The following is a 26,228-nucleotide window of genomic DNA, read 5'->3' on the forward strand; positions in this document are numbered from 1 at the left end:
TAAAAAAATATTTCCACTACGTACATAATTGGGGTTTCTTCCCCCCACAGAGAACATTTATCTTGCCATCAAAACAATTTTTTTTCACTTTGTGAATAAAACGAAGCGAGGGTGGGATGGGGAATCTCAATCTGGTTTCCCCTGGCTATTGGGATAGGCAGCTTTGAAGGCTTCCAGGACCACCCCCGCCTCAAGGGTCCTGGGTCGCCCCTCCCTAGGAGTGTGCGGGAACTACAAATTGCTAACGGGGGCGGTCCCTCTCCCCACCTCGGTGGTCCACGTCTTATTAGCCCAGAAGATAACGCCTCTAGCTGTCGGAGCTGGACCGAATTGAAGAATTTTCGCCCTTTTCCGCTCAGCGAGGGAAAGACCCTCTCTCGCCCATCCGTCCGCGGTTCCCTCAGACAATCATGCCTTGGCTGAGCATCCTCTGCTTCCCGCGCTCTCCTGGGAGGATGCCACGCTCTCTCTCATTGCTCCAATGACCCAGAAGCTGGGCTAGCAGGACTGGCCGCGTTTTCTGGGCAGGGTGAATCATTTCCGGTCACAGGCTCCCTCCCCCGGAAGTGAGGCCTGATGTAAACACCGGAGCAGGGCGTCAAGGCCCGGGAGGTCAGAAAGCCGGGCCGCGGGCGGCACCGAGAACTGGAGCTGGGATCGGGGACGCACAGAGGTCAGGTCAGTGCAGGAGCAGGGATCTGGGGCATGGTCCCAAAATTGGTTGCGGTCTAGGAGACAAAGGGGTCTTTTGAGCAGGAGTTTTGGTTGATGGAAGGTATCTAGGACAAGCATCTTAAGTAGGTGCTGGCATTGGGAAGAGTATGAGGGTGGTCGGGGACGTAAGGGGTGGGAGAGCTATGTGTGAGGAATCCCTGGGCAGGGTTCTTGGATGGGGGAATCTCCAACGAATGGGTCTTTGTTGTGGGGGAGGCAGTCCAGTGGAGGTGGTGTGGAGAGGTGAGGGGGACATTTGAAGGGTGGGAAGAGGGTGTGCCTGGGCAAAGATTTGGGGAAGATGGGTGTTTAAAGGGAGTATGGGGACTCTAGGGCAAGAATATTAGGGGAATCTGGGCCAGGTATCTTGCTGGGGGGATTGAGTAGTCCCAGGTAGGAGTTTTGGAAAGTCTGTGTCCTGGGCAAGGGTCTTGAAGCAGTAGGGTCCCCTGGGGCAGGGTCTTGGGGAGAGGATAGGGAGTCTGGAGGAGGGATCTTAGCGGGTATGCAATTCCTGAGGGTAGGTCCCAGCCAACCCATGTCAAAGTCAGGGATAGCTGAACACTTGCAAGGGTATGTCCCAGGGGTGGGGCATCTGGGTGATAAGGGAATTCTGAACTAGTGTCTTTAGGGCATACAGGGATCTGGGGGAAGGTCCAGGTTGTCCATGATCGGGCAGAAGTTAGCATGTCATGAGAGGGGTTGTCTGGAGGTAGGAATGGGATCCTGGAGGTATTTCTGGAAGCCTGTGAGGACAGAAGGTGTGAGAGCTCGGGAGTGATAGAATAGGTTGGAGTAGAAGGACATGGAAGGAGAGCTCCTCAGAATGGTGGACCAACTATAGCAGGTCTCAGGGCCAGGTCGGGGAGGTGCAGGAGGAGGTGGGTGCTTGAGCTCCCTTTCCCATTTATTGACAGGCAGACTTAGGTGCTAGGTCCAGGTGTAAGAAGAGAAGTGGGTATGGGGTGGCTCCAGGCCATGTTGGGCACTAGGGTCAGGATTGGCTGGGGGTAAAGAGGAGACATCACTGAAATACCCCCTACCTCATTATTTCCTGAGAAACAGTCAGGGCCAGGGAGTAAGGAGGCGGGGCAGGGGTGGTCGAGGTCGGGGTAGGCACACAGAGTTGGGGTCAACCAAGTGTGAGAAGATGGGAATGTTCCTGGCCATGCTCCTTGGGGTCTTGGGAGCTTAGACTGGAGACCCTAGGATTCTTCCCCTGATTTTGTCTTCTCTGCAATACTGCTGGGGTTAGGTAGCAGAATGGAAGGAGGAGGAAGTAATCAGTTGAGGATGGGAGTTCTAGGACTCAGAGAACAGACCAAAGGACTCTTCCCAACCCTACCCCCATTTGTGTCCAGGGAAGTAATCCTGGACCATGACTCAGCAGCCACTTCGAGGTGTGACCAGTCTGCGTTTCAACCAAGACCAGAGTGAGAGAGGCTTGTGCCTATGCCCTTTTGGGAGCGGGGGGAGGGAGAGAATGGCCACAGGTGGATGTTAAGCCCCTAGCTTCCCACTTGGGCATCCTTTGAGGCAGCCCGGATTCCTCCCATCCCCAGGCTGCTTTTGCTGTGCTATGGAGACAGGTGTGCGCATCTACAACGTGGAGCCATTGATGGAGAAGGGGCATCTGGGTGAGCTGTCGGTGGGGGAGGTACAATGGGCAGAAGGGATGGGTTGGGCATTGGCACCCACCCGTACTGACACCCTGGTCCTTGTCCAGACCATGAGCAGGTGGGCAGCATGGGCCTGGTGGAAATGCTGCACCGCTCCAACCTGCTGGCCCTGGTGGGTGGTGGTAGCAGCCCCAAGTTCTCAGAGATCTCAGGTAAGTGTCCTCATCCCATCCCACCCTTGGCCCAGACTCCCTAGAATCCTGGCCTCCCAGAGGCACTGGCAAATGAAGAGTAACTCAGAGTCACACAGTGAGGCTTACAAGTCCTGGATCTCATTGCTTGAGAAGCTTGGTGTTTTGTCTTCATTTAACAAACACTTGTTGAATGCCTCCTGTATGACATGTCCTTACCTATAGAGCGCTTGCTGTGATCCTGGTGCTGTCCTAACCACTTTACATGTATTAACTCATTTAATACTCATAATAATTATGTGTGGTAGGAAGTATCATTATTCCTGTTTTTACAGATGAAGAAACTGAGGCCCAAAGAGGTTAAGTGATTTATCCAAGGTCACACAATCAATAGGTTTTAAAATCTTGGGGCAGTCTCCCCATTGCCCTCTTGCTTTGAGTCTCAAGCACCATCTTGTTTTAAGGGTTTTTGTTTATCCTACTGGGGCATGGCAAGAGAAGCCCTAGGATTCCTCACAGAAATCTTCTGGGGGTGTATAGACTGGGACCCTGGAGGCAGATATGGTTACTGATGGGAAGTTCCAGGCCTGGATATGAGTCCCTGCTTGGTTGCTGATGGGTTGTGAGGTCCTTGGCCAGATAGCCAGCCCCTTCGAGCCTCAGCTTCTTCATCTGTAAATGAGTATAACAGTTCTAGAACCTGTCTCCTGAGGAATCACAAGTGGTCATGCTGTGTGAGGATCACATGGGGTGCTAGCAAAAGGTTAAGCAAGTGGTTGAGGTCCCATGGGGAGTAGGGGTAGGTCTTGTGTCACCAGGGCTGCCCCTCACCCTACACTTTGGCCCCAACAACACACCCACCTGCCAAGCAGTGCTGATCTGGGACGATGCCCGGGAGGGCAAGGACTCCAAGGACAAGCTGGTGCTGGAGTTCACCTTCACCAAGCCAGTGCTGGCTGTGCGCATGCGCCATGACAAGTGAGCCTGAGGTGGACTGGGGGTGGGGGAGGTAGGAAGTCCCCCCAGCAGGAGAGAGGGTTCATCCTGCATGGGTACCCTGCCCTCTCTGATGACCATCCTGTGTTGTGTGATGCCCACAGAATCGTGATCGTGCTGAAGAACCGCATCTATGTGTACTCCTTCCCTGACAATCCCCGAAAGCTGTTTGAATTTGACACCCGGGACAACCCCAAGGGTGAGAGGACCCTGAGATGCAGATGTAATGGCAGGAGGTAGAGGATGGGGAAGAGGGACATGCAGAAAGGAACTGGGAAAGAGGCAGGGAGGGAGTCTGCATAGAGATGCTCTGATGGGCTGAGACTCCCAGTGTATCCATTTTCCCATCCCTTAGCCAGTTCTCTCTCTCCACTCTTGGCCCTGTCCCACCCCTGGCTATCTGAGATCACAGAGCAAAAAGGTTCAGTAAGGACATTTGCAGGTATGCCAGGGCCTCCTGGGCCTCCTGGAACTGCCACAAATGCATTGGGAGGTGGAGAATCTGCCTTGATGGTGGGGAGCACAGTTGAGGACAAGCCCCCTGTGGGTTCTGTGGGTGACATGTATCGTAGAAGGTTGAAGTCCAGCCTTTATCCAGCTCTGTCCATCTGAGACCCTGCCTGGCCCCATCGTCCTCTTTACCAGCCCACCCCCCTCACACCTTAGGGCTCTGTGACCTCTGCCCCAGCCTGGAGAAACAGCTGCTAGTGTTCCCAGGACACAAGTGCGGGAGCCTCCAACTTGTGGTGAGCTGTCCAGTGGGCAGGGATGGGTAGGTGGACTGGCTCTCCCTGTGGACTCTTGGCCACTGACCTCCTTACTACCTGCTCTAAGCCTGAACTGCTCCTTCTACCATAGGACCTGGCAAGCACAAAGCCTGGCACTTCCTCTGCTCCGTTTACCATCAATGCACATCAGAGCGACGTGGCCTGTGTGTCTCTGAACCAGCCAGGCACAGTAGTGGCCTCGGCCTCTCAGAAGGGCACACTTATTCGCCTTTTTGACACACAGTCCAAGGAGAAACTGGTGGAACTGCGTCGAGGCACCGACCCTGCCACCCTCTACTGGTAAGCACAGGGCATGGGTGGTGGGCTCTTGACCCCATGCCCAGCATGACATGTGGGCATCACTGCTGGTCTGTCTTTCAGCATCAACTTTAGCCATGATTCCTCCTTCCTGTGTGCATCCAGTGATAAGGGCACAGTCCATATCTTTGCTCTCAAGGATACCCGCCTCAACCGCCGTTCTGCGTGAGTACCTCCTGCCCTACCCTGCCTTACCCCCATCATCCCCCTGCACATATACCACACCTGAGCTTAGCCAGTATTGCCTGTAGGCTGGCTCGCGTGGGCAAGGTGGGACCTATGATTGGGCAGTATGTGGACTCTCAGTGGAGCCTGGCAAGCTTCACCGTGCCTGCTGAGTCAGCCTGCATCTGTGCTTTTGGTCGAAATACTTCCAAGAATGTCAACTCTGTCATTGGTGAGTAGGAATAGCCCTTGACTGGGGATACTGCATGGGTGGAGGCCTGAAAATTGGACCTGAAAGAATTTTAGGTCATGGGAGGCCTGAGGGAGCAAAAATGGATGGGTCACTTCCATCATCAGTGAAGTGAAGTGAAGTGAAGTCGCTCAGTCGTGTCCGACTCTTTGCGACGCCATGGACTGTAGCCTGCCAGGCTCCTCTGTCCATGGATTTTCCAGGCAAGAATACTGGAGTGGGTTGCCATTTCCTTCTCCACGGGATCTTCCCAACCCAGAAGAGATATGGGCAAAGGCCTGGAGGTAGACCCTAGGCTATGGGACACCTGAGAGGATTAGAGTGTGGCTTTGGCAGCCTCTAACCTTTTCCAATCCTCCCCTCTCTTCCAGCCATCTGTGTAGATGGGACCTTCCACAAATATGTCTTCACTCCTGATGGAAACTGCAACCGAGAGGCTTTTGATGTGTACCTTGACATCTGTGATGATGATGACTTTTAAGCACCCTGTGGGTTGTGCTAGGGACCTTCAGTGGCAGATTGCAAAGCCCGTGTGGGGGTGGGAGTGCTGTGGAAGCTGCCACCCAGGAAGCATTAATGGAGCGGGCACCCACTTTGCATTCTTCAGCGGGTGCCCACTTTGCCCCAAGCACTTCATGATGACTGTGTGCCTGCAGGGCCAGGCCAGGGACTCAGGGACCCAGACAGTGGACCCCCTGGAGCTCCCAGCCTGAAGAAAACTGCTAAGGACCCAGAGTGGGTGCCCTAATCCAACCTGTGGGGATTTTTAAAAAACTTCCCAGAAAAAGACTCTGATGTGATGAATATAAATAATAAAAGGCCCTTAATAGTATTTATGACTGGACCTTGGGAGTGGGGCCTAGAGAAGATGAGGCTGAAAAGGCCCTGCAGGAGTTTCCTGAAAGGTGTGACCCTCCTGGACCTTGACGGGAAGGAAGTGGCATCTTGCTCAGGTCCTTCTGACAGTCTCTGCGTGTTCTTTAAGGTCTGGCTACTGGGTGCCAGAACAGCCAGCATGTCCCTCAACCGGCCCTGTGGCGCCCCCGCGTGGGGGTGGATGGGAATGTCTCGCCCCATAGCGCAGACTTAATTTCCCGGCAGCCCCTGCCAGCCTACAGTTCCGGTTTGTTGCCTTCACTTCCGGTCACGTGCATCGGTGCACATGCGCAGCCACTGGGTCGTCCGGGTAGCGGCTGAAGGGTCCAGACTTCATTTCCCGGTGTGCCCCGTGTTGGCGCGGGGTGGTACGGGTGTTGTAGTCCGACCGCTTCTCTGGTCCAGCTACATCGACAGGCAGGATGTCGGAGGTGCGGCTGCCACCGCTACGCGCCCTGGACGACTTCGTTTTGGGGTCCGCGCGTCTGGTGGCCCCGGATCCTTGCGACCCACAGCGATGGTGCCACCGCGTCATCAACAACCTCCTCTACTACCAAACCAACTACCTTATCTGCTTCGGCCTTGGTCTCGCTTTGGCCGGGTGAGGGAGGGAGGGAGGCGCCGGTTGGCCGGGGATGCCCACTGGCATGGAGGGTGGGCCCGCGGGATTTTTAGAGGGATGAAGACCTTGAAGGGCGAATTCAGTAGTATGAGGAACTGAGGGGGAAACTGGGTGACAGAAGCCCTCGAAGAGGGCTGGGCCTTTGCAAAGGTTTAGGGACAGGTTGGGATGGGAGGGGCGGCTGGAATAGGTCCTGCGGGGGTAGGGTTAAGTGTGGATCTGAAGATAAGGAGGGCCTGAAATTGGGACATGACTGCCTGAGGGGTGATGGGACCAGCTTTAGGTGGCCTTGAACAATTCACTGCAGAGACAGGGGCTGGACTTGGTCAAGTTGAAGAGTGGACTTGTGGAGGATCTGGACTTGGAACCTGGCTATAATTGGAATGCTCCAGGAGCAGGTACTAGTTGGGAAACTTGAGTTATGAGGAAGGACCCAAGATGGAAGGCCTGAGACGAGGGACAGTTGGAGAACCTGGAGGAAGGTCTTGGTCAGAATTGGAAGTTAAGAGTGGTACTGAAAGCCTGGAAGGGGTTCTAGCAATGATGGAGGGAGGAATCTGTAGGAAATGGGAGCCTGGAGGGGGAATTTCAAGGAAAGGAAGTCTGGAAAGGACTCTGGGCTTGGAGAGTGGGAAATGTATGGAAATAGGACTGGAAGAGGAATTTGCAAGGGCTGGGCCTTTGCAAAGAGCGGGTTTGGGGTCAGGCTTGGAATGGGGAGGTGCAGCTGGAGTGGGTTCTGCGGGGAGCCCAGGGCTCCCAGAAGTTAGAAGACCTGGAGGGTGGACCTCTTGGGAACAGGGCTGGTGGGAGTATTTACCGAGCGGGAGGATCCAGAGCAGGGGTAGAGGTGGGAACAAACCAGAGCTCTTGGGGCCCATCCAGGCTTTGGTGGACGGTGGTCTGGGAGGCCCTCTCCCCGCCTGCCCGGGGGCTAGCTTAGTTCCATTGTCCCCACAGGTACGTGCGCCCGCTGCACACCCTCCTAAGCGCGCTGGTAGTGGCGGTGGCCCTTGGCATGCTGGTGTGCGCGGCTGAGAATCGAGCCGCCGTGCGCCGCTGCCGTCGCAGCCACCCAGCCGCCTGCCTGGCCGCAGTGCTTGCCGTCGGCTTCCTCGTTCTCTGGGCCGCGGGCGGCGCTGGCACCTTCCTGCTCAGCATCGCCGGGCCAGTGCTTCGTGAGTCTTCACTACCCTGAGATAACCGGGAAGACAGCCAGCGCTCATGAACGGCGCCAGGCCCGCCCTACCCCGGTTCCTGGGCTGAGAGGGGGCTGGGATACTCGGCGGGCAAGGCCACACCCCTCCCTTACAAAGCGCCTTCCCTGGCTTTGAGCCCCTCTCTGGGAACGCCCCTCTCTGGGAACGCCCCTCTTACTACCCGCCTTTCTGGGCGTCACTGCTGGTATGAAGTGCCTTCCGCCGGCCACGTCCACATTGCTGCGCACCCTTCTGGCCACGCCCCTGTTGTGAAACATATTATTCCGCCATATTAGCAGGGTTCGGAGGCGACCTGGCTACCGACCATTCCGTTGGTCTGCCAGTGTTCCAGTTCCTTTCTCCAGCCCCCCATTAGCTAAAGGCAGATGTCCCATCCCACTGACCCCACTCCTCTCGGTATTGCCCACAGTGATCCTGGTGCATGCGTCACTGCGCCTGCGCAACCTCAAGAACAAGATTGAGAACAAGATCGAGAGCATTGGTCTCAAGCGGACACCAATGGGGCTGCTACTGGAGGCGCTGGGACAAGAACAGGAGGCTGGATCCTAGGGGCCTGGGATCTGTACCCAAAGGCATGGAGAATGCCATCCCCACCCCGGCCCGAACCCAGAGCCCTTGCCCAACCTTTAAAATAGGAGCCTCCCACCCAGTTCAAAAGACAACTGCAACCCTTTCCCCAGGTCCCAAACTGGGATATTCCCTCATACCCACCCCCACCCCCATTTTAGGAAACCAGAGTCTTCCCAGCCCTGAACTTGGACCCAGAGACACATCCAGCCCAAAACTGAGCGTTGGAGACCAGAGCACCATAGCCAACCTCAAACTCTAGGTCCACACCCCCAACCCCAATCTGGGACCCATCTATCCTCCATGCTCAGTCCCAAAGCTGGGGTCTGGGACCGAGGCATTCTCAAATCCTGAACCCTGAACCAAGGCTTTTCCAGACGCCACCCCAGCTTGGAACCCAGGATCCAAGTGTTCTCAGCCCCCATCAGGGTAGAGGATTCAGGTATCCTGACCCCATTGAACCCTTGGTCCCAGGTGACCCCAACACTCACCAGTCCCACTTGCCTCCCTCCAGCTCTGCTTAGGAGTTCTGCCACTTCTCCGAAAAATTCCACAGTGACAAGGACCGTGGGGTGGGGTGTGGGGGTAGCCCTGACCAGGAATGGGGCATATATAGCAGTATTGCTGCAACAATAAAGGCTGTTGCATTGCTCGTCAATTTGGGCCTCTTGGGTAGTCTGTGTGTTTCAATGGCCAGAAGTAACCTGCTTTTCAATTCTGCTGGAGACTTTTCTGACTGAGTCTGTCACATATGTGAGCTGAAAAGACTAGCTTTCAGTTCCTTTCTCAAATCTATTACCTCTGGAGTGGCGGGGTTTTTTTTTTCAGTGCTGAGCAGCTTGTTGGATGTTAATTCCCTGACCAGGGGTTGAACTTGGCCCTCCAACAGTGAAAGTGCAGGGTCCTAACCACTGTTCCACCAGGGAATCCCTAGAGTGGCATTAACACACAAGGGAGTTAAGGGCAAGGAGTGTTTGCTGCCATCATTTGTATCTCTAAGGGCTCTTGCCTAGGAATCTGGGCATGGACAGGTGAAGTTGCCCCACATCACAAAGCAAGTAAAACCAAAGCAGATTACGTTATCAAAGGCTGTTTCCACAGTGCTATATATATTTTTTTCTTGTTAAAATGTCATCTTAGGTAAAGATGTGGGCCCCCAAGGCAAGGCAGATAGGGAAGCAATACATGGGTTCAGTTTACACATTTATTATAGAAATCCCCTTCCAATGTGGGTAGTGTTTTGGGTCCAGAACCATTGGTACAAAAAGAAAAGTTTTCACACCAGGTAAAGGGGGTAGAGGAACCCCCAGCTTCAGAAAGTCACAGAAAGGTATCATAGAAAACACAGCTTGTGTGGATTTTTTTTTTAAAGTGGTGGATGGAAGGAAAGCCAAGGAAGATGTGATGGAGCCAGTGGCAAGACGTCACTTGAGGATTTCACTGGCATCTACCAGATGCTAGGTTCCACCACCGCAGCATTCCAGGACACAAAACACCCAATGGCTCTGCCCTTTGGTCCTCCTGTGGGGCTTCCTGATTGGGAAGAGGGCAGAGGCTGCCACCAAAGGCTGAGCCATCTGATTCTGTGGGCAGAGGCAGCGGGCACAGACAGACAGGATCTGGGGCACCTTCAGGCACCCCTGGGTAAGGGAAAATGAACCCAAGCCTCCCACCCAGACTTCAGTCCTTCCACATGTGGGCAGAGACTTCATTCTTTCCAAATGTGGGCACCTCTGCCAAGAAAAAATTGTCCCAGTGGATGGGTGGCAGGGAGTTCTGTTCACATCAGTCTCCTGACCGCCCTAAATTGGGCCCCAAGACCCTATCTGGTCCATTTTGTGGAGGGGGTTCCTGAATGGAGCAGGCTGGGCACAGGGACAGGAATGAACCCAACCAGGATGAGATCACAGTTTCCCTTTTTATAAAATGTCTAGTGTTGGGGGAGGACAGTGAATACCTAAATCACAACTGTAAACAGAAATGGAGGAAGGGGCTTGGAGTCTCCATTACATCACCTCCTCTCTTTTAAGCTGGCGGAGGGCCCCCAGTCTCCAGCACAGCATGAAAGGAGATGCAGGGTGTCAGACACCTTTATGGGCCCACAGGGAGCTAGGGGCCTTGGATGATCAGGTTGGTGCCCACCACCAGGAGTGACAGCAACCCTATCCCAGGGCTCAGCGAGGTCAGCTGTGCGCTCCCCAAACTGGAGTCTTGTCCAGGCCAATAAGGGGCATGTCAGAAGGGGTCAGACCAGTGTTCCCGGGGTCTGGGGGTCAGAACCGGAAGACTGCTCCCCCTCTAGCGTCAGGTCACTTAAACGAGCGCTCAGCTCCGGGGGGTACAGGAAGTCCGCGTAGTATCTTTAGAAGGGGTAGCAGGAATCCAGAAGACAGGGTGGGAAGACCGGACAGAGGAAAACACGGACAAGACACAGAAAGAGGAAAAGAGGCTTGTTAAAGAGGTGGAAACAGGCACAGGAGAGTACCTTTAGGCTCGCAGGTGCGGGGCGCGGTGAAAAGAGGAAGAGAAAGGCAAGGGGCACAGGACAGCCCTTCCTCCCAGCACCCTAGTTTCAAGGCTCATTTTTAGCTGACATGCACTGGCTGTTCAACTATTACAACTCTCGAATAGTTCGGTGAAGAACTGCTGCTACCGGGGCCCAAGAGACCCCTCCGCCGAGTCCCCACGGATTAATGCGGGTCAGGCAGGCCCAGGGACCACAGGCCAAGGCTGCAGCTACTTCTTTCGTGGTCCGTGTCATTAGCTACCATGACTAGCTGCTCCCTGGCCTGGACACCTTTGCCATCTGCCTCAAGAGACCCCTTCCCATCAGTAAAAACACCCCCCATACCTGCCGGAGACAGGGGGCGCCGTGAAACTCCTCGAGTGCGGGAGCGGCGCCTGGCTGGGGGCCCCGTACAGTGCCTGGCCCACCTCATAGCAGCGGGCATGGAGGAAGGGCGGGTGCTGCGGGCCCATGTGGGGGAGCCCAGGCCGGCGCTGGGGCCCCGAGGCCAGTCCCGAGTTCCGGATGTACCAGTCCCGCAGCCCCTCCAGGGCAAGGTTCTTGTGGCCGCTGCGCTCACCGGCCGGGGGTATACGGGCGGGTGGGGGCATCCACAGCACAGGGTTGGGATGTGCCTCCAGGCCCTCGGCGGCCTCCAGGGGCAGACCACAGGGCTTGGTGCGGGGGGCACGGCTATGGGGGTCCTTGCTGCGGAGGAGGGGGCTGCTGCCGTCAGCTGCATACACAGGCGGTGGGCCTGGGAGCATGGCGACGAGCCCATCCCGGCGGGAGAGGGGTCCTGGAACCTCAGCTGCGGGCAGCAGCTCCCCCCAGCCTGTCCCGCCACCCCCACGGGGCAGGCCCCGGTCCAGGGAATAGTCCAAGAGGAAGTCCCCACACACGGGTGGGAGCCGGGGGGCCCCGCGGGAGGCCGGCGCGGCTGAGCTGGGCCGGGCAGCCCGGGGAGGGTCTGGGAGGCCAGCCGTGCGGGAGGAGAAGGCGGGGGTTGGCTGGGGGCGCTCATATAGCACCTCACTGCTCTTGCAGACTGGAGGACCGGTGGCAGGGGTAACCATAGGTGCGGGCGGGGACCCAGCTCCCCCACCCGCTGCCCTGTCCACCAGCAGGGCCTCGGAGCTATTGCTGCGGCGGGTGCGAGCTGCGAAGAGGGAGGTGCGGTCGGAGACAGGGTCCACCCGTGGGAAGCCCATCTGGGAGTCCTGGCTGCTGGACCACTGGCGAGAATGGAGGCCTTCGGGTCTAGGGGCACAGAGGTGGGGGTGATGGGAGAAGGGTCAGAAATATCAGGCAGATGGGATGAGTACGCTCCGCAACCCCTCCCCCAACACACGGCTCTCTCTGGGCCTTCATTTTCATACTCCACAATGGGCCCCGGACTAGAAATGGGGTATAAAGGCGTTAGGGAGTGGCACATTAAGAGCAGCAGAGGTCCTAGCCAGGACTGGGGAGCAGAGGGGTTGAAAATGTATGGGGTGCCTGGGGCTGTTAGCTCCGAGGGAGATGGAAGCAAGGGACTCCAGAGGAAATGCTAGCAGGGGAGGACACTATTCATAGAATGCAAGCATCACAAGAATGGGGACTTTTGTTCACAGCCTGGAAAAAGTAGGCCCTTGGTAAGTACGTATTTGTTTAAGGACTAGGAGACTACCATGGTTAAAAGCACAGACTCTTGAGTCAAATTTGTCTGGGTTCAAATACCAAGTCTTTGGTTTACCAACAAGTTAGTTAACCTCTCTGTGTCTCGGGTTTCTTATCTCTAAAATGAGAATAATGGCATCTACCTCATAGGGATGTTGTGATAACTAAATGAGTTTGATACCAAGTAAAGGACTGACTCCTAGCAGATGGCAGGTATGCAGCACATGTTAACCAGAACTCATTTATGCCTACAGCCTCTTCCAGAGACACATATTGATATGCCTGTTTTACAAATGAGGAGACCAAGATTCAGAGAAGGGAAATGACTTGCCCAAAATGCACAAAAAAACCCATACTCAAAACTTCAATGCTTCTGCCCCAAATCCCCACCCTCTTTCTCCACCAAGACAACTCCTATTCACCTTTCAAAGCTCAGCTTTTCTTTTCTTTTTTTGGTCAATTAAAAAATTTATTTATAATGTGATGTTACACATACATCATGTATGGCATATTCCAAAAGATATTTTACCTATATTTCTTTATCATGTAATAGGATGCATTATGGACAAAAGTTCTGAAGCATAAATAAAATTCTTGCTTTTTCATACAACCTACACAGAAAATCAGAATAAAACTGATGGATTCAAAGCCCAGTCTTTCATGTCCTACACTCTTGGAATCCAAATATTCTCCCCAGTACCCCCTGTTAGAACTACCAGTTCCCTCCTCTGGTCCTCAAACTCACCCTTAGAGTCCACTTACTTGCAGAGCTGGGGGCCAGCGCCCCGGGTGAGGACAGGAGTAGCAGGCACACTTCGCCCCTCAAAACTGGAGGCACTCCTAGGCAGTGAGCGTGTAGGGCTAGACAGAGACATGTGGGCCCAGGGTGGGGGTGGGGGCCAGGTTAGAAACCCTACCTCCCAGCAGGTCCTCCTGCCCACCCAGGCTCAGCCCCCACTCCTGGCTGTGCGGAAGGAGTGGAGGGGCTCACCCTCACCTGGTGGGGCTGGCCACAGAGTTTCGCCGGCCCTTCAGATCCCCATAAAGATCCGATGGGGGTGGTTTCCATGGGGTTCGCCGCTCAGGGCTGCCCCCAGAGACTGCCCGCAGCTGGTCCCAGGCCTTGGGCGGTGAGGGGCGCTCAGCCAGAGGGAAGCAGCCACGGGGCTCCTCTGAGCAGAAGGGAGAAAATGGTGGAGGGGGGATTCAATGGGAGGGTTGTAGACAAAGCCAAGGGCAGGGGCTAGGGAGGTGCAGAGGGCTAAGCAGGGTAGGACAGGTAGAGGAGGAACCAAGGGAGGAGGGCAGGAACTGGGGCTGATGGGAGGGACAGGGGGGAGGGCGGTGAAGTGAAGAAGATGGGGGCTCCACCAGAGGATGGGGTGTGGCTAAAGAGGAGTTGAAGAGGGAGGGCAGGGGCAATGCATCAAAGAACGGGAGAATTTAGGGGACAAGGGTTCTCACCATTATCATGGCTGGCCCCAGACTCTGAGAGGGAGCTGCTCTCCGAGTGCAGAACTACATCCTCTACAGGTGAGAAGCGGAGACCCAGGTTTATCAATGCAAGGCCTGGGTGCCACCCCCTTACACCACTGGACCGTCTCCTCCCCACCTGGCACCCTTTCCAAGAATCCACCTTTACCTAAATCCAAGACCACCAGGGGCTTATTCCCTCACTTTTTTTGGCAGTGGGGGGCTGCACTGAGTAGCACGAGGGATCTTAGTTCTAGTACCAGAGATCAAACCTGTGCCCCCCGCAGTGGAAGTGCAGAGCTTTAACCACTGGACAGCCAGGGAAGCCCCTGTCCCTCACTTTCCTGAGGCCTGTTCCCAATGTCCCCACCCTTGCCTGGGAGCAGTCTACAATTCCTCTCACAGCTAGGGTCCCCTAAGTCCTGCCTACCTCCCCCAATCTTCACTGGCTGCTCATCCACTCCACCCCTGCCAGCCCCTTAGCCAGTGCCCACCTTCCCGCTCTCGTCGGTGGGATAACAGGGCCTGGCTCACCATGGCTGAGCTGAGCGAGACGCGTGCCCAGGCAGACTCCCTGGGCGGTGATAACGGCTCCTCCGGTGGACAGGGGCAGGGGCTGGGATGGCGGGAGCCCCGAGAGGCCAAGGCGGGCCCGGACCTCCCCAAGCTGCTCCTCCAGCTCGTGCAACCTCCGAAGGGCATCTGCCTGGACTTGGCGCCGGCGCCGGCGCTGCTCGGCACTGAGCTCGGGGGCCAAGGCCAGGCGGCGGGCAGCTGCGGCGATCTGCTGCTGCACAGACACCTCTCGCTCCAGGGCCTCAAGCGCCAGCTCCTGTGGGGCCCACCCGAGACGGTGCAACAGGACCAGATGTCGGAAATGGAAATGCCAGGCACCAGGACCAGGCGGTGTCAGAGCCTGGATAGGCTGGGGGCAGGGCCTGCCCCTTCTGGGGGCGCCTACTGTTCCTCTGGGGGCAGGGTTTGTGTGCATTAGAGCTGCACCTGCTCATCTTCCTGGGGCAGGGGGAAATGCTTATCCTGACAGTTAGGGACCAGCATCTTCTCTCAGACCTGGAAGCCACCTCCCTTAAGCTCCTTCCCTCCCCACCTTGAAAGTGAAAGTGAAAGGTGCTCAGTTGTGTCCCACTCTTTGTGACCCTATGGACTGTAGTCCACCAGGCTACTCTGTCCATGAGATTCTCCAGGCAAGAATACTGGAGTGGGTAGCCGTCCCTTCTCCAGGAGATCTTCCCCACCCAGGGATGGAAACCAGGACTCCCACATTGCAGGTGGATTCTGAGCCACCAGGGAAGCCTCCCCACCTTAGTCTCTCCTTTCCCTGGCCATAAGCCCCTCTCAGCTTCCTCCGGGATCCTGTCCCACCCCCACCTTGCTCGGCATGCCCATCAGCTCACCTCAGTGGGGCACAGGGAGTGGTGTGCTGGGTTAGGGTGCGGTGGAGGGTAGGCGCGGGCTGCAGGGGGGCGCCGGCGGACCAACTGGGGTCGTTCACCAGGCTCCAGTGGGCACTCGGGAGGCAACTGGCCAGTCAGCTCCTGGGTGGGGTCAGGGGTTGGAAACTACCAAGGGTTAGTTGGGGGGATGGGGCAAAGCAGTCATGACACACGAAGGTACAAAAGTCTGACTAGGAGCCCAGCCCTGCTCAGCACCCACACCTGTTATTTCTCTTCCTCTTCCTAATTCTCCACCAGGTGGGTGTGTGGCACACTCTCAGCCCCTCCATGGCCCAAAGCCCAGGGCCGGTGGGCATGGGAGGCAGGGAAGCCTGCTTTGGAATCCAGAATCTCACAGTTTTTATAAAGGTGACACCATCTGTATACTACATATTATATGACACTCCCTTCAGGGCCTGGGCTGCATGCTCTGAACCGCATTACGGTTTCTGGCAAACTGTGTGGACATTCGCAGCAAGAGAGGTAAATCGAAACTATAAATCAGCCCATGTCACTTCTGGTCAGGTTTTACTGCCACATTTGGGAAATAACTTCTTTTGTCTTTGAGGCTTTTCTTCTTCTTCTTTGGATTTCAAATTGTTGATAGGGGATTGTGGTAAAATATTACCGTATTCGAAGACATCCAAGCTGAGCTTTGGGGAATCTCCAGCTCAGACAAGTGGCTCAGTCTGCCTACCTCGTCCCTACTCCTCACCCCTCTCCCCCCACCCCCTCCCCACCTCCCCCCACCACAGACGCCCTTAGGTTCAGGCCCTCACCGCCTCCTGGAGACACACTTTCCGAAGCTCCTGAAGTTTCAGGCTCAGGGCCTCCTGCAGGGCCCGCTGCCGGTCGAGCAGACTCCGTAGACGCTCTGACTTCATCTGGGGTGCAGCCTCTCCAAACAGGGCAGCTGGACACAGAGGGAGTGAAGATCAGGGGGTGGGGGGCATTCTGGAGCAGCTGTGGGGCCAGGGCTCACTCTTTCCCACACAGGCGAGTGGTAACTCAGCAGGGGAGGAGGCAGCAGGAGGGGGAACCAGACACTGACCTGAGGCGTTGAAGGTGGGAGAGCTGATCAGCTGACCTTTGACTTCCATCCTGAAGCTGTCAGGATGCCGTGACTGATGGCTGCACAAGGCCTAGCAGTGATGCAGGGGAGCCACTGGGGATCATCCGGCATGCGCCCCCACCCTCCACCCCTACCCGGGTTCCCGTGCCCCAGCTGCGAATAAGGAGGACCCTGACCCCACCCACCTGCTTGGCCTGCCCTCTCAGAATCTGTGCCAATGTCAAGGCCCGGGTACCTTAGTTCCCTTCCCATTGAGTGGGAGCACAGCAAGTGGGGAGCTGGGCGGACTTACAACACCTCGTCAGAGGCCCATGGGCCACCGTCAGGAGTCTTGCCTGGGAAAGGAGAATTAACAGTACAGATACAACCAACTAGAACAACAGTGGGCCTTTATTAACCACCTGGGTGCCTGGAACAGTCACCTTATATGTCACATTTAATCCTCACAACCACCCTGTGATGGCAATTTCTGTGACCATCGTTACCTCCATTTTAGAGATAAGAGTAAGACACAAAGAGATGAAATAATCTGCCTACGGCTAAGGATGTAGCCAGGCCCACCCTCTGGTCCAACACTCTCCCTCCCCAGAGGTGCTGAACCTCAGGAATCCCTCATAACCTCTCAGCCCATCAGGGGTCCAAGCCTTTGCGCAGGCTGCGGCTGCCGTCTGGAGTGCACTTTCCCCTCCAGCCACTCCAGCCCCTGGTTCTCTCTTATATTCTGAGGCTTCAGTGTGACTTCCAGAGGTGGGCCCCCAAACTATGTCAAGACTATGCCTCCCTTGTACCTTTATGAGAACAGAAAATGTTATCAGTATCTCTGGCATTCAGAATACTTCCGGGCACACAGCAAGTACTCAGGGAGTGTCTGCTGGGTGAATAAAAGAATAGACTGCAAGGTCTGTGAGTTGCTCCTTGTCCCAACTCCATCCTGTGGCCCTGGTGCAGCAGCAAAAGTGTGCACTTGGCCTCAGGACCCATCCAGCCCCACCCAGCATGCCAGCCTGTCCCACACAGGCATAGGGAAGTCACCCTGCCAGGACTGGGAGTGGCAAAGTCCACAACTGCAGATAACAAGCGACTGCCTCCTTCTCTGCCCCAGACACCCTGGCTGACCATGCAGCTAGCCTTGGCTGGTTGCCAGCCCTGTCCTCATCCCTTCCTTTGGAGTTTGCTCCCTCCCTCCCACAGCCTGCTCAGTCCCCAGCTGGGCAGCTAGGTGACATCACCTCCCACCACCTGGTCTGACCTCGGCAGCAGGCGACTGGGGGGACCTCCTGAAGCTACCGAGGTTCCATCTCTACCTGCCTCCGCAATCCCCAGCTTGTCGTTACGTGGTGGCCAGGTGTGAGGACCCAGGCAGCCTTGGTGGGGTGGGTTCAAGCCCCTTCCCTATGTGTATCTTGGAGTACATGGCCAAGGTGCTAATAGGGTGCCAGCAGTTTCTCAGCAGGCCTCTCACCCACCTCTTGGGGTCTATGCCCCTCCAACAAAGCAGGGGTTCCTAATCCTCAAAATCAGGGTGGGGTCAGTCCCTAAAGCTATTTTGCACCTCCAGGCAGCAGCTACCTTCCAAGGTCTGACATTGCCTGGCATGGTAGGCTTTCCTTGAGGTCCCAGCTTAGATTCCTCTGCTCCTTGGCTCCAGGGGTTCCTTCTTCCCCAGCTCCCATTTGGGTTTGAGGAGGGCTCCCCTAAACCTTCCTTAACCCCAACAGGAGCCTCAACTCCTCCCCAATGGGCCCATTCACCAGGATCACTCCTCCATCCCACACTGGGCTGCTTCATCTTCCTTCCATCTCCCTCAGCCTTCCTTCCCTGGGAGCTTGTAGAGCTTGTGGCATCCTGGAAGTCCACACGGGGTCCAGACAGGAACCCCGACTCCACACCCTGTCAGCCTGACTTCAGGGACATAGCTAGGGCCTGAGTCATGGGGTCATCAGGCAGGTTAGACACAGGTCAACGCCCCACACCCCCACACTCTCACACCCGCTCCCAAGCCTCTGCCTCCACTCGCCTACCCTCTCCATGCTGGCCTGGGGGCCTGGGGCAGCCTGGTTCCCACCCAAGGATGGTGAGAAAGAGGGGATCCCAGCAGTTCCCTCCCCAACACACTCCCAACCAGCCCCGGGGGCTCCCCACTGGTGACCCTGTGTCCCTGTCCTATCTGAGGATGGGCTGCAGTGAGAGAGCTGCAAAGGGCCCCCACACACACCCAGAGGCGGCCGGGCCCAGCAGGTTTTTCAGGTCTGCCCTTCTGACACCACAGCCGAGAAAGAAATTCCTGGCTGTAATGACTGTTTACAACCAAGACACCTCACCTAGGTGGCACCCCAACACCTCAGTGGGACCCCCATTTCTACATCCTGCCATCTCTGGAGCAAATAACAACTCCTGATGTACTGCACTGTTCCCCACACTGCCCGAGAGGTTCCCCCAGGGCCCCCTCTAGGGGGACAGATAGGGGTGGAGGGCAGACAGGTGTGGGAGGCAGTTTCTCAATACCCCAATCTACGCTTTCCTAGGGGGATGAGCCCTTGAAGGGGAGCAAGGGCTACCTCAGCAGTGGAGGAAAGGGGACAGGAAATAGGAGGGAGTGGAGAAGGGGCACTCTTCTGCTAATAGGGTGCCAGCTTCTCTTCTCCCTCGTCCCTTCCCCTCATCCACTTCCAGCAAAGAACCGGCTTCATGCCAGGAAAGGAAATTGGACATTTTAGGCTTTGCCCCTTTAGCCAGGCCTTGCTTCCTGGTTGTGCCTCTCACACAAACCTCGCTCTCTCTGGCAGGGAACTTCAACATACCCATGCCCTTTTCCCCTCACCCCTCGCCCCTGGCCCCACTGCTCCCGGGTGCTCACCCGTCAGAGAGGTGCTGTGGGGTGGCCTCAGGTACCTCAAAAAAAAAAAAAAGTTGCTTCGACCAGGCCCTGCTCCCGCTGGTAGTGGCAATAAGTGGTGAGCCCAGTGGCGGATGCCGAGGCCACCTCCCACTAGGTAATGGCCCAGCCTACCTGGCCAGGGACTGGGCCAGCCCATACCTTTTAACCCTTGCCTGACTGACACCAGGGCTTGGGTCACCCTTAGGAGCTGTCTTGGAGTCATGTCTCCCCCGGGAGTCCAGCATGGCCAAGAAGAGAGCCTGGACCTCCCCCTTTACCCCAAATACCTAGCAGAGGACCGAGGAGGAAGGGCTAATGGTCGTGGGAGTGGTAGCTGCCTCTGGTGCTGCCCAAGTGCCCAGATTCAATCCTGCCCACCCTAGGAGCCAAAGGCTGGAGGTCTGGGGAGAGGCTAAGCACACGGAAGGACTCGGGTGTGCACTGGGTGTGTGTCTCTTGTGGCAGCACCCATCACTTTCTGGAGATCCTTTACCCTTTCCTCCCAAGGCGAGGCAGATGTGGGAAAAGGTCGGAAGGCAATTCCCACCCTCGTTGAGGTAACAGTTTGCCAAAGTGGGACAAATGAGGTCCACTTTTCTAAGAGAGACCATGTCTCAGGACCCTACAACCTTCTGCAGCGTCACAAGAAATCATCCCAGCAAAGGGCAGAAACACACCAGTGGTTTAACCACCCCCCCCTCACTGACCCCTACACACCTGAGAGGATGGCACAGACCCAGCTCCACAGAGCCAGCTTGGAGAGATGAAAGCGGGGGCCCCCCCGCGCAGGTGAAGAGGCCCAACTCTGATCACAGAGGTGCGAGAGCAGCTACAATCAGAACTGCGGGGGCGGGGTGCTGGACTGCAGGTTGACAGAGGCAACTCCTGCAGGGGAGGAGGAGTGGGGGCGGTTCACGCTTCATATCCAGGCTGGGTCTCCCCCACCCCCTGGGGCATTTCTGGCCAGGAGTCAAGGAAATGGGAGGCTATCCGTCTCTGCGATGGACCAGACCGATGGACCAACTGTTTCCCCTACACCACCACCTGGGCTTTGGGCCTGCCCCGGCACACCCCACACACATCCTGAGCTCCATTAGGGACTATCCGCTCTGTGCCCTCAGGGCCCAAGCCCAGCCCAGGCCCAAAAGCAGCCCATGCCATGATGTGAAAGAGCAGAGTGAGGAAAGCTCCCTCCCCACTTGACAGGTGGGCCAAGGCTGGAAAGGAACTTACTCTGTATCAGCAACGCCCCATGTGCATGCTACAGGCCTCCTGCTACCCTGCCCACCTTTCTTCCTGGCTGTGAGATTTCCGGCATGGGACACAAAGGCCACTTTCATCACCCCCTTTCTCCCTCCCTTCACTGCCTGGGGCTGATGGAGGCAGAAGCCACAAGCTGGACAGCTGGGTGTTGGTGGGGAGTGTCCTCTCAGCCATGGCCCCCAACCCCCTGTCCTGTGGCACACCAAGGATGCTCAGAAGGGGGATGTTTATAAAATCAGGGCTGAGAGGGACAGGGTATCTGGCTGGCGATGCAGACTGAGTCTCAAGGTTTCCACATCTGGAAAACAGGTAAATGGCACAAACACAGCCAACCAACGGGGGCCAAAGTAGCTTTGGAAGACATTTCAAAATGCAAGGAAACTCACACCATGTCATTCACAATTGCTAATAACTGCGTAATAAACTCAGGCAGAGGTGGGTTGGAGCAAGAGTAAGGAGGGAAGAGCAGGTAACTGGGGCTCTTGGGAGAGGCAGGGCGGAGTCACCCACACACATCATTGGCCTTGTCCATGACTTTTAACAGCCCCCACAAGACAAAGATAGGCATAATAAAGGACAGAAATGGCATGAACCTAACAGAAGCAGAAGATATTAAGAAGAGGTGGCAAGAATACACAGAAGAACTATACAAAAAAGATCCTCATGACCCAGATAACCACGATGGTGTGATCACTCACCTAGAGCCAGACATCCTGGACTGTCAAGTCAAGTGGGCCTTAGGAAGCAACACTATGAAAAAAGCTAGTGGAGGTGATGGAATTCCAGTTGAGCTATTCCAAATCCTACAAGATGATGCTGTGAAAAGTGCTGCACTCAACATGCCAGCAAATTTGCAAGATTCAGCTGTGGTCACAGGACTAGAAAAGGTCAGTTTTCATTCCAATCCCAAAGAAAGGCAATGCCAAAGAATGCTCAAACTACCACACAAACTACCACACTACCTATCTCACATGCTAGCAAAGTAATGCTCAAAATTCTCCAAGCTGGGCTTCAACAGTACGTGAACCGTGAACTTCCAGGTGTTCAAGCTGGATTTAGAAAAGGCAGAGGAACCAGAGATCAAATTGCCAATATCCGTTAGATCAAGAAAAAGCAAGAGAGTTCCAGAAAAACATCTACTTCTGCTTTATTGACTATGCCAGAGCCTTTGACTGTGTGGATCACAACAAACTGTGGAAAATTCTGAAAGAGATGGGAATACCAGACCACCTGACCTGCCTCCTGAGAAACCTGTATGCAGGTCAAGAAGCAACAGTTAGAATTGGACATGGAACAACAGACTGGTTCCAAATCAGGAAAGAAATCTGTCAAGGCTGTACATTGTCACCCTGCTTATTTAACTTATATGCAGAGTACATCATGAAAAATGCTGGACTGGATGAAGTACAAGCTGGAATTGAGATTGCCGGGAGAAATATCAATAACCTCTGATATGCAGATGACACCACAATTATGGCAAAAGCGAGGAAGAACTAAAGAGCCTCTTGATGAAAGTGAAAGAGAAGAGTGAAAAAGTTGGCTTAAAACTCAACATTCAGAAAACTAAGATCATGGCATCTGGTCCCATCACTTCATGGCAAATAGATGGGGAAACAATGGAAACAATGACAGACTTTATTTTAGGGGGCTCCAAAATCACTGCAGATGGTGACTGCAGCCATGAAATTAAAAGACGCTTGCTTCTTGGAAGAAAAGTTATGACCAACCTAGACAGCATATTAAAAAGCAGAGACCTTACTTTGCCAACAAAGGTCCGTCTAGTCAAAGGTTTGGTTTTTCCAGTAGTCATGTATGGATGTGAGAGTTGGACTATAAAGAAAGGTGAGTGCCAAAAAGTTGATGCTTTTGAACCATGGTGTTGCAGAAGACTCTTGAGAGTCCCCTGGACTCCAAGGAGATCCAACCAGTCCATCCTCAAGGAAATTAGTCCTGAATATTCATTGGAAGGACTGGTGCTGAAGCTGAAACTCCAATCCTTTGGCCACCTGATGCAAGGAACTGACTCACTGGAAAAGACCATGATGCTGGGAAAGAATGGAGGTGGGAGGAGAAGGGGACGACAGAGGATGAAACGGTTGGATGGCATCACTGACTCAATGGACATAAGTTTGAAAAAGCTCCGGGAGTTGGTGATGGACAGGGAAGCCTGGCATGCTGCATTCCCTTGGGTCGCAAAGAGTCAGACACGACTGAGCAACTGAACTGAACTGAGAAGACAACCACCTCTAAGCCACATGCCAGTGGGGACCTGAGCCTCCTGTAGCCTCTTCCTATAGGGCTAGCAAGTGGTGGGTCTGGGATTCAACTCAGCTCTGCCGCTGCTTGGCTGTGTGACTGCTTGGGCAAGTCACTCAACTTCTCTGTAACTCAACGTCTTCATCTGTAAAATGGGGGTAATGACAGCAGTATATAACTCACAGGGTGACTGTAAGCATGACATGAGCTAGGAGATCCAAAGCTTGCTTGGGACAGTTTAGGACAAGTTGGCCCATGGTAAGTGGTCAATATGCATATGTAATATGTCATGCATAATTGTTTTTTCCCAGTCCAAACTCAGGAATCAAATACACACACACACATACACACACACACACACACACACACACACACACACACACACATATTTCAGCCTCAAAACCCTCCCTACTTGCCACCCAGATATAGAACCCTCTCTACTTGCCAAACAAGACATATTTGAAACAGAGCTGTTTTTCCTCATTATCCAGCCTCTCCCTACTCAACATCAAAAATGCAGGAACCAAATATATTCAGAAAAACTGTCTGAACTCTCACTATCCAAATACAGGAAGTGAATGGACTTTGATACATTTCTGAGATAGGACTCAATCTCTGAGCTGTCTTTTTCCTTTTTCACTTTCCCTTTTCCTCACTCTCTGAGCTTTCCTTACTCACCAGGCAAAAGAACAGGAACCAAACATATTTCTATAATGAGATGCCCTTACTATCCCAATCCTTGCCACTGGAGCACAGGAAAATTAGTAGATCTGAACACATTTCTGAGTTAAAGCCATTATCCTTCACTACCTAAACTCTTCCTACTCACTCTGTAAAATGCTAAAACAAAATACCTTCAGATAACTTAGTATCTTTCACTGTGTGAACTATTCAAACTCTCCTCTCAGAACTTGGGTACCAAATACACTAGAATAGCGAGAGATGTTTGTGTTGTCATTAACAGGTTTGGATAAATGAAACAGGTCCATTATTTCATTATTCAAACTCTCACTATTCTCTATGAGAAATACAGGAATAAAACAGAACTGAATGACATGTTACCTCCTCACTACTCAAATTCTCCTTGTCTGTCTTCAAAATCAAGGAGATTCAGACAGTGAGAGAACTTCGTATTTTTTCTTGTTATTACTGTCACTACTGGATGGGCCTGATTCTAACAGAGACCCCCACCACACACCCAATACACACAGACCTGCCCGCAGAGGTAGGATGGACTTAGCATCAAGATTTGTATTGCTTCCTGCTGAGAGGAAAAGGATAAACTCCTGCCTGCATCCTACCTCTACCAAGCCCTGAAGCCTCTGGCCTAGAATGGACTTTTTTCAGGCCATGAAAGCAGGGATCATTGCACCCAGGATCAAGACCAGGATATGGGGATAACATGACCTAGAGGACTCACATCAGCCCCCAACGTAGCAAGGCTGGAAACATGACCCAGACTTCACAGACTCCCAGAGAGTCACTGAATAATTTAGGGTGCTCTTTCACACTTGGGGAGTGGAGGGGGCCCAGGAACAGTTCCATGCCCTCCTGGGGCAGGGAGAGAAATGCAATTTCTGTGTGAGATCACTGGGTGAGGGATGAGAGAAATCACATGTGAAAACTCCCTCAGTCACAGGGGGCCCACAAGGTTGTTTGCTATTTATTTGCTCATGCTAAGAAAAGCTTCTGGAATGAATTTCAGAGATAATGGGTACAGTGGAACCTCCAAGTTCAAGGGGAAGGTATAATGGGACCCCTGTCCTTGTGGGCTCAGAGGAGATGAAAAGTGGATGTTACGAAGAAGGGAGATCTGAATGGCATGGAAGGGCATGGTAAAGGGCAGAAGAGGGGCCTGGGGTTGGGACAGGATGAAGGGACAGAACAGGAAGGAGTAGAGGGAACAAAACAGAATCAGAGTCATTGTAGGATGGAGGTCAAAAGATAAAACGGAGAAGGAGCCCGGACACTGGCCAGAGAATGGGATAGAGTGAGGTTCAGGATAAAGGCCAGGGGAAAAGTAGGGGACAAAAAAGCAGGCAGGTATCAGGGTCAGTATAAAAGGGCAGTCAGAAGACATGATGGAGGACAGGCCAAGACAGTAGTCATGGAAGAGGGTAGGGAAAAGGGCAGGTTCCAGATGGAGGTAAGGAACAGGAAAAGATCTGGACAGAATGAAGATAGGAATGAGGACAGTGGTGGGCCTAGGGAAGACAACGGGAAACAGCATAGATTTGGGGGCAGGGGCATGGCAGGAGGCAAGAGGGAGAGTCTAAAGGTGATGGGCCAGGATGGAGTTCAGGAGTCAGGAGGGGGACCTGGGGGAGAGAGTACAGAAATCAGAGGTTGGGAATCAGGACAGACCTGGATCAGACTGGAGTTTAGCAGACAGGACATGACTGGTAGGGGTCCAGAGACTGGACTAGAGTTTAGGGAACAGGCACGTGAAGCATCTGGACAAAAACTGGGGTGATCAAGATAAGGCAAGATGAGCTTCAGAGATGGAACAGGGTCAAGCAAGGATCTGGGGTCAGGTCAAGGATGCTTTGGGGTCAGGACTGGATTTAGGGGGGGCAAAACAAAGGTTGAGGATCACACCAGGCCAGAATATGGTTAGTCAGGGGTCAGTCCAGAGGTCCTTGGGCCAAAAATGGCAGGGGTTCCAGATTAAAAAAGATGTAGCCAGGTAAGTCAGGGGTCGAGAGGGAGACCACGGAGTCAGAGGTCGGGGGTGCGAGCGCAGGTACATCGCTGGTCGGCGTTTCTGGGCCTTCACCCCACCCTGTCTCCTCTTTTACAACCCCAAGCCGGCTCTACTCACCTAGTGTCCGCGCCCGCGGCGTAGGCGGTGTCCGTGCAGGCAATGGCGTGGGGAGGGGGGGGGCGGCGCCCCTCCCTCGCTGCCCCCAGCTCGTCCCCGGGCTCCTGCCTACTCCCTTTCCGCGCCCTGCCCACGGGCCGCGTTCGGCCGCGCGACTGTGAGCCGTGGGGGCCAGACTGGGGACGCGGGGAGGGTAGGAGAGGAGTACCCGCTCCACCGCGGGCGGTGGACCCCGGCCCCCCACCTTCAACTCGGGTCGGTCGGCTCCCGACTGCACCTCCACCTCCGCAGCTGAGCGCGAGCCTGGAGGGGCGGGGTCGGGGGGGGGGGGCAGACGGGGGGCGGGGCGCGAGACCACAGCAGCGGCGGAGTCCGAGTGCGCAGGCGCTAGTTCGGGTCTTCGATTTTCCTGCCCTGGGAGCGCCAGGAGCGAACCAGCTCGGAGCGCGTGCGCACACGCTTTCTCGAGGCCGTGGAGCTTTCTCATACCGTGGCCACGCCCCCTCAGTGATCAGACTAGTGTCCTCTCACCTCAAGTCAC

At 54.8% G+C, this 26,228-nt stretch overlaps 3 protein-coding genes across 14 annotated transcripts; 2 read left to right on the forward strand and 1 right to left on the reverse strand.

Moving 5' to 3' along the window:
• The first annotated feature begins 528 nt into the window (after nucleotides 1-528).
• WDR45 (WD repeat domain 45) lies at nucleotides 529-5,852 on the forward strand. Of its 3 annotated transcripts, XM_006043543.4 has the most exons (11): nucleotides 529-678; nucleotides 2,076-2,147; nucleotides 2,277-2,351; nucleotides 2,441-2,545; nucleotides 3,397-3,502; nucleotides 3,625-3,719; nucleotides 4,187-4,266; nucleotides 4,379-4,587; nucleotides 4,669-4,770; nucleotides 4,857-5,002; nucleotides 5,392-5,852. In XM_006043543.4, exons 2-11 carry the CDS (start codon nucleotides 2,093-2,095, stop codon nucleotides 5,499-5,501), a joined length of 1,083 nt encoding a protein of 360 aa, XP_006043605.1. In that variant the 5' UTR covers nucleotides 529-678; nucleotides 2,076-2,092; the 3' UTR covers nucleotides 5,502-5,852. The 3 variants fall into 3 exon arrangements, with proteins under 3 accessions (XP_006043605.1, XP_025132978.1, XP_044793286.1); XM_025277193.3 differs by lacking the exon at nucleotides 4,857-5,002; XM_044937351.2 differs by lacking the exons at nucleotides 529-678; nucleotides 2,076-2,147; nucleotides 2,277-2,351 and adding an exon at nucleotides 1,205-1,313.
• Nucleotides 5,853-5,996: 144 nt separating this feature from the next.
• Nucleotides 5,997-8,963, forward strand: PRAF2 (PRA1 domain family member 2). Its single transcript, XM_006043544.4, has 3 exons — nucleotides 5,997-6,497; nucleotides 7,479-7,696; nucleotides 8,148-8,963. Exons 1-3 carry the CDS (start codon nucleotides 6,319-6,321, stop codon nucleotides 8,285-8,287), a joined length of 537 nt encoding a protein of 178 aa, XP_006043606.1. The 5' UTR covers nucleotides 5,997-6,318; the 3' UTR covers nucleotides 8,288-8,963.
• A 532-nt stretch (nucleotides 8,964-9,495) lies between these two features.
• Nucleotides 9,496-26,015, reverse strand: CCDC120 (coiled-coil domain containing 120). 10 transcript variants are annotated; one of them, XM_044937349.2, is made up of 11 exons: nucleotides 25,688-26,015; nucleotides 20,065-20,232; nucleotides 16,762-16,804; nucleotides 16,449-16,539; nucleotides 16,177-16,310; nucleotides 15,359-15,499; nucleotides 14,478-14,775; nucleotides 13,935-13,997; nucleotides 13,468-13,642; nucleotides 13,233-13,331; nucleotides 9,496-12,071 (listed from the first exon to the last, which is right to left on the reverse strand). In XM_044937349.2, exons 4-11 carry the CDS (start codon nucleotides 16,495-16,497, stop codon nucleotides 11,135-11,137), a joined length of 1,896 nt encoding a protein of 631 aa, XP_044793284.1. In that variant the 5' UTR covers nucleotides 16,498-16,539; nucleotides 16,762-16,804; nucleotides 20,065-20,232; nucleotides 25,688-26,015; the 3' UTR covers nucleotides 9,496-11,134. The 10 variants fall into 10 exon arrangements, with proteins under 10 accessions (XP_044793284.1, XP_044793279.1, XP_044793281.1 ...); XM_044937344.2 differs by having other exon boundaries at nucleotides 16,705-16,804; XM_044937346.2 differs by lacking the exons at nucleotides 20,065-20,232; nucleotides 25,688-26,015 and adding exons at nucleotides 17,258-17,337; nucleotides 19,327-20,041 and having other exon boundaries at nucleotides 16,705-16,804.
• Nucleotides 26,016-26,228: the final 213 nt, after the last annotated feature.

Source organism: Bubalus bubalis, chromosome X (genome assembly GCF_019923935.1).
Source record: "Bubalus bubalis isolate 160015118507 breed Murrah chromosome X, NDDB_SH_1, whole genome shotgun sequence".
In the NCBI taxonomy this organism is placed as follows: Eukaryota; Metazoa; Chordata; class Mammalia; order Artiodactyla; family Bovidae; genus Bubalus; species Bubalus bubalis.

What these genes read in the sequence shown, in the direction of transcription:
- PRAF2 (XM_006043544.4), top strand. Translation starts at nt 6,319, where the DNA reads ATGTCGGAGGTGCGGCTGCCACCGCTACGCGCCCTGGACGACTTCGTT. An exon ending in CTTGGTCTCGCTTTGGCCGG is followed by an intron (nt 6,498 to 7,478) that starts GTGAGGGAGGGA and finishes TTGTCCCCACAG; the next exon opens with GTACGTGCGCCCGCTGCACA. An exon ending in CATCGCCGGGCCAGTGCTTC is followed by an intron (nt 7,697 to 8,147) that starts GTGAGTCTTCAC and finishes TATTGCCCACAG; the next exon opens with TGATCCTGGTGCATGCGTCA.
- CCDC120 (XM_006043552.4), bottom strand. Translation starts at nt 16,497, where the DNA reads ATGGAAGTCAAAGGTCAGCTGATCAGCTCTCCCACCTTCAACGCCTCA. An exon ending in TCTCGCTCAGCTCAGCCATG is followed by an intron (nt 13,998 to 14,477) that starts GTGAGCCAGGCC and finishes TCTCACCTGTAG; the next exon opens with AGGATGTAGTTCTGCACTCG. An exon ending in TGGGGCCAGCCATGATAATG is followed by an intron (nt 13,643 to 13,934) that starts GTGAGAACCCTT and finishes CCTTCTGCTCAG; the next exon opens with AGGAGCCCCGTGGCTGCTTC.
- WDR45 (XM_006043543.4), top strand. Translation starts at nt 2,093, where the DNA reads ATGACTCAGCAGCCACTTCGAGGTGTGACCAGTCTGCGTTTCAACCAA. An exon ending in GCGTTTCAACCAAGACCAGA is followed by an intron (nt 2,148 to 2,276) that starts GTGAGAGAGGCT and finishes TCCCATCCCCAG; the next exon opens with GCTGCTTTTGCTGTGCTATG. An exon ending in GCGGGAGCCTCCAACTTGTG is followed by an intron (nt 4,267 to 4,378) that starts GTGAGCTGTCCA and finishes CTTCTACCATAG; the next exon opens with GACCTGGCAAGCACAAAGCC.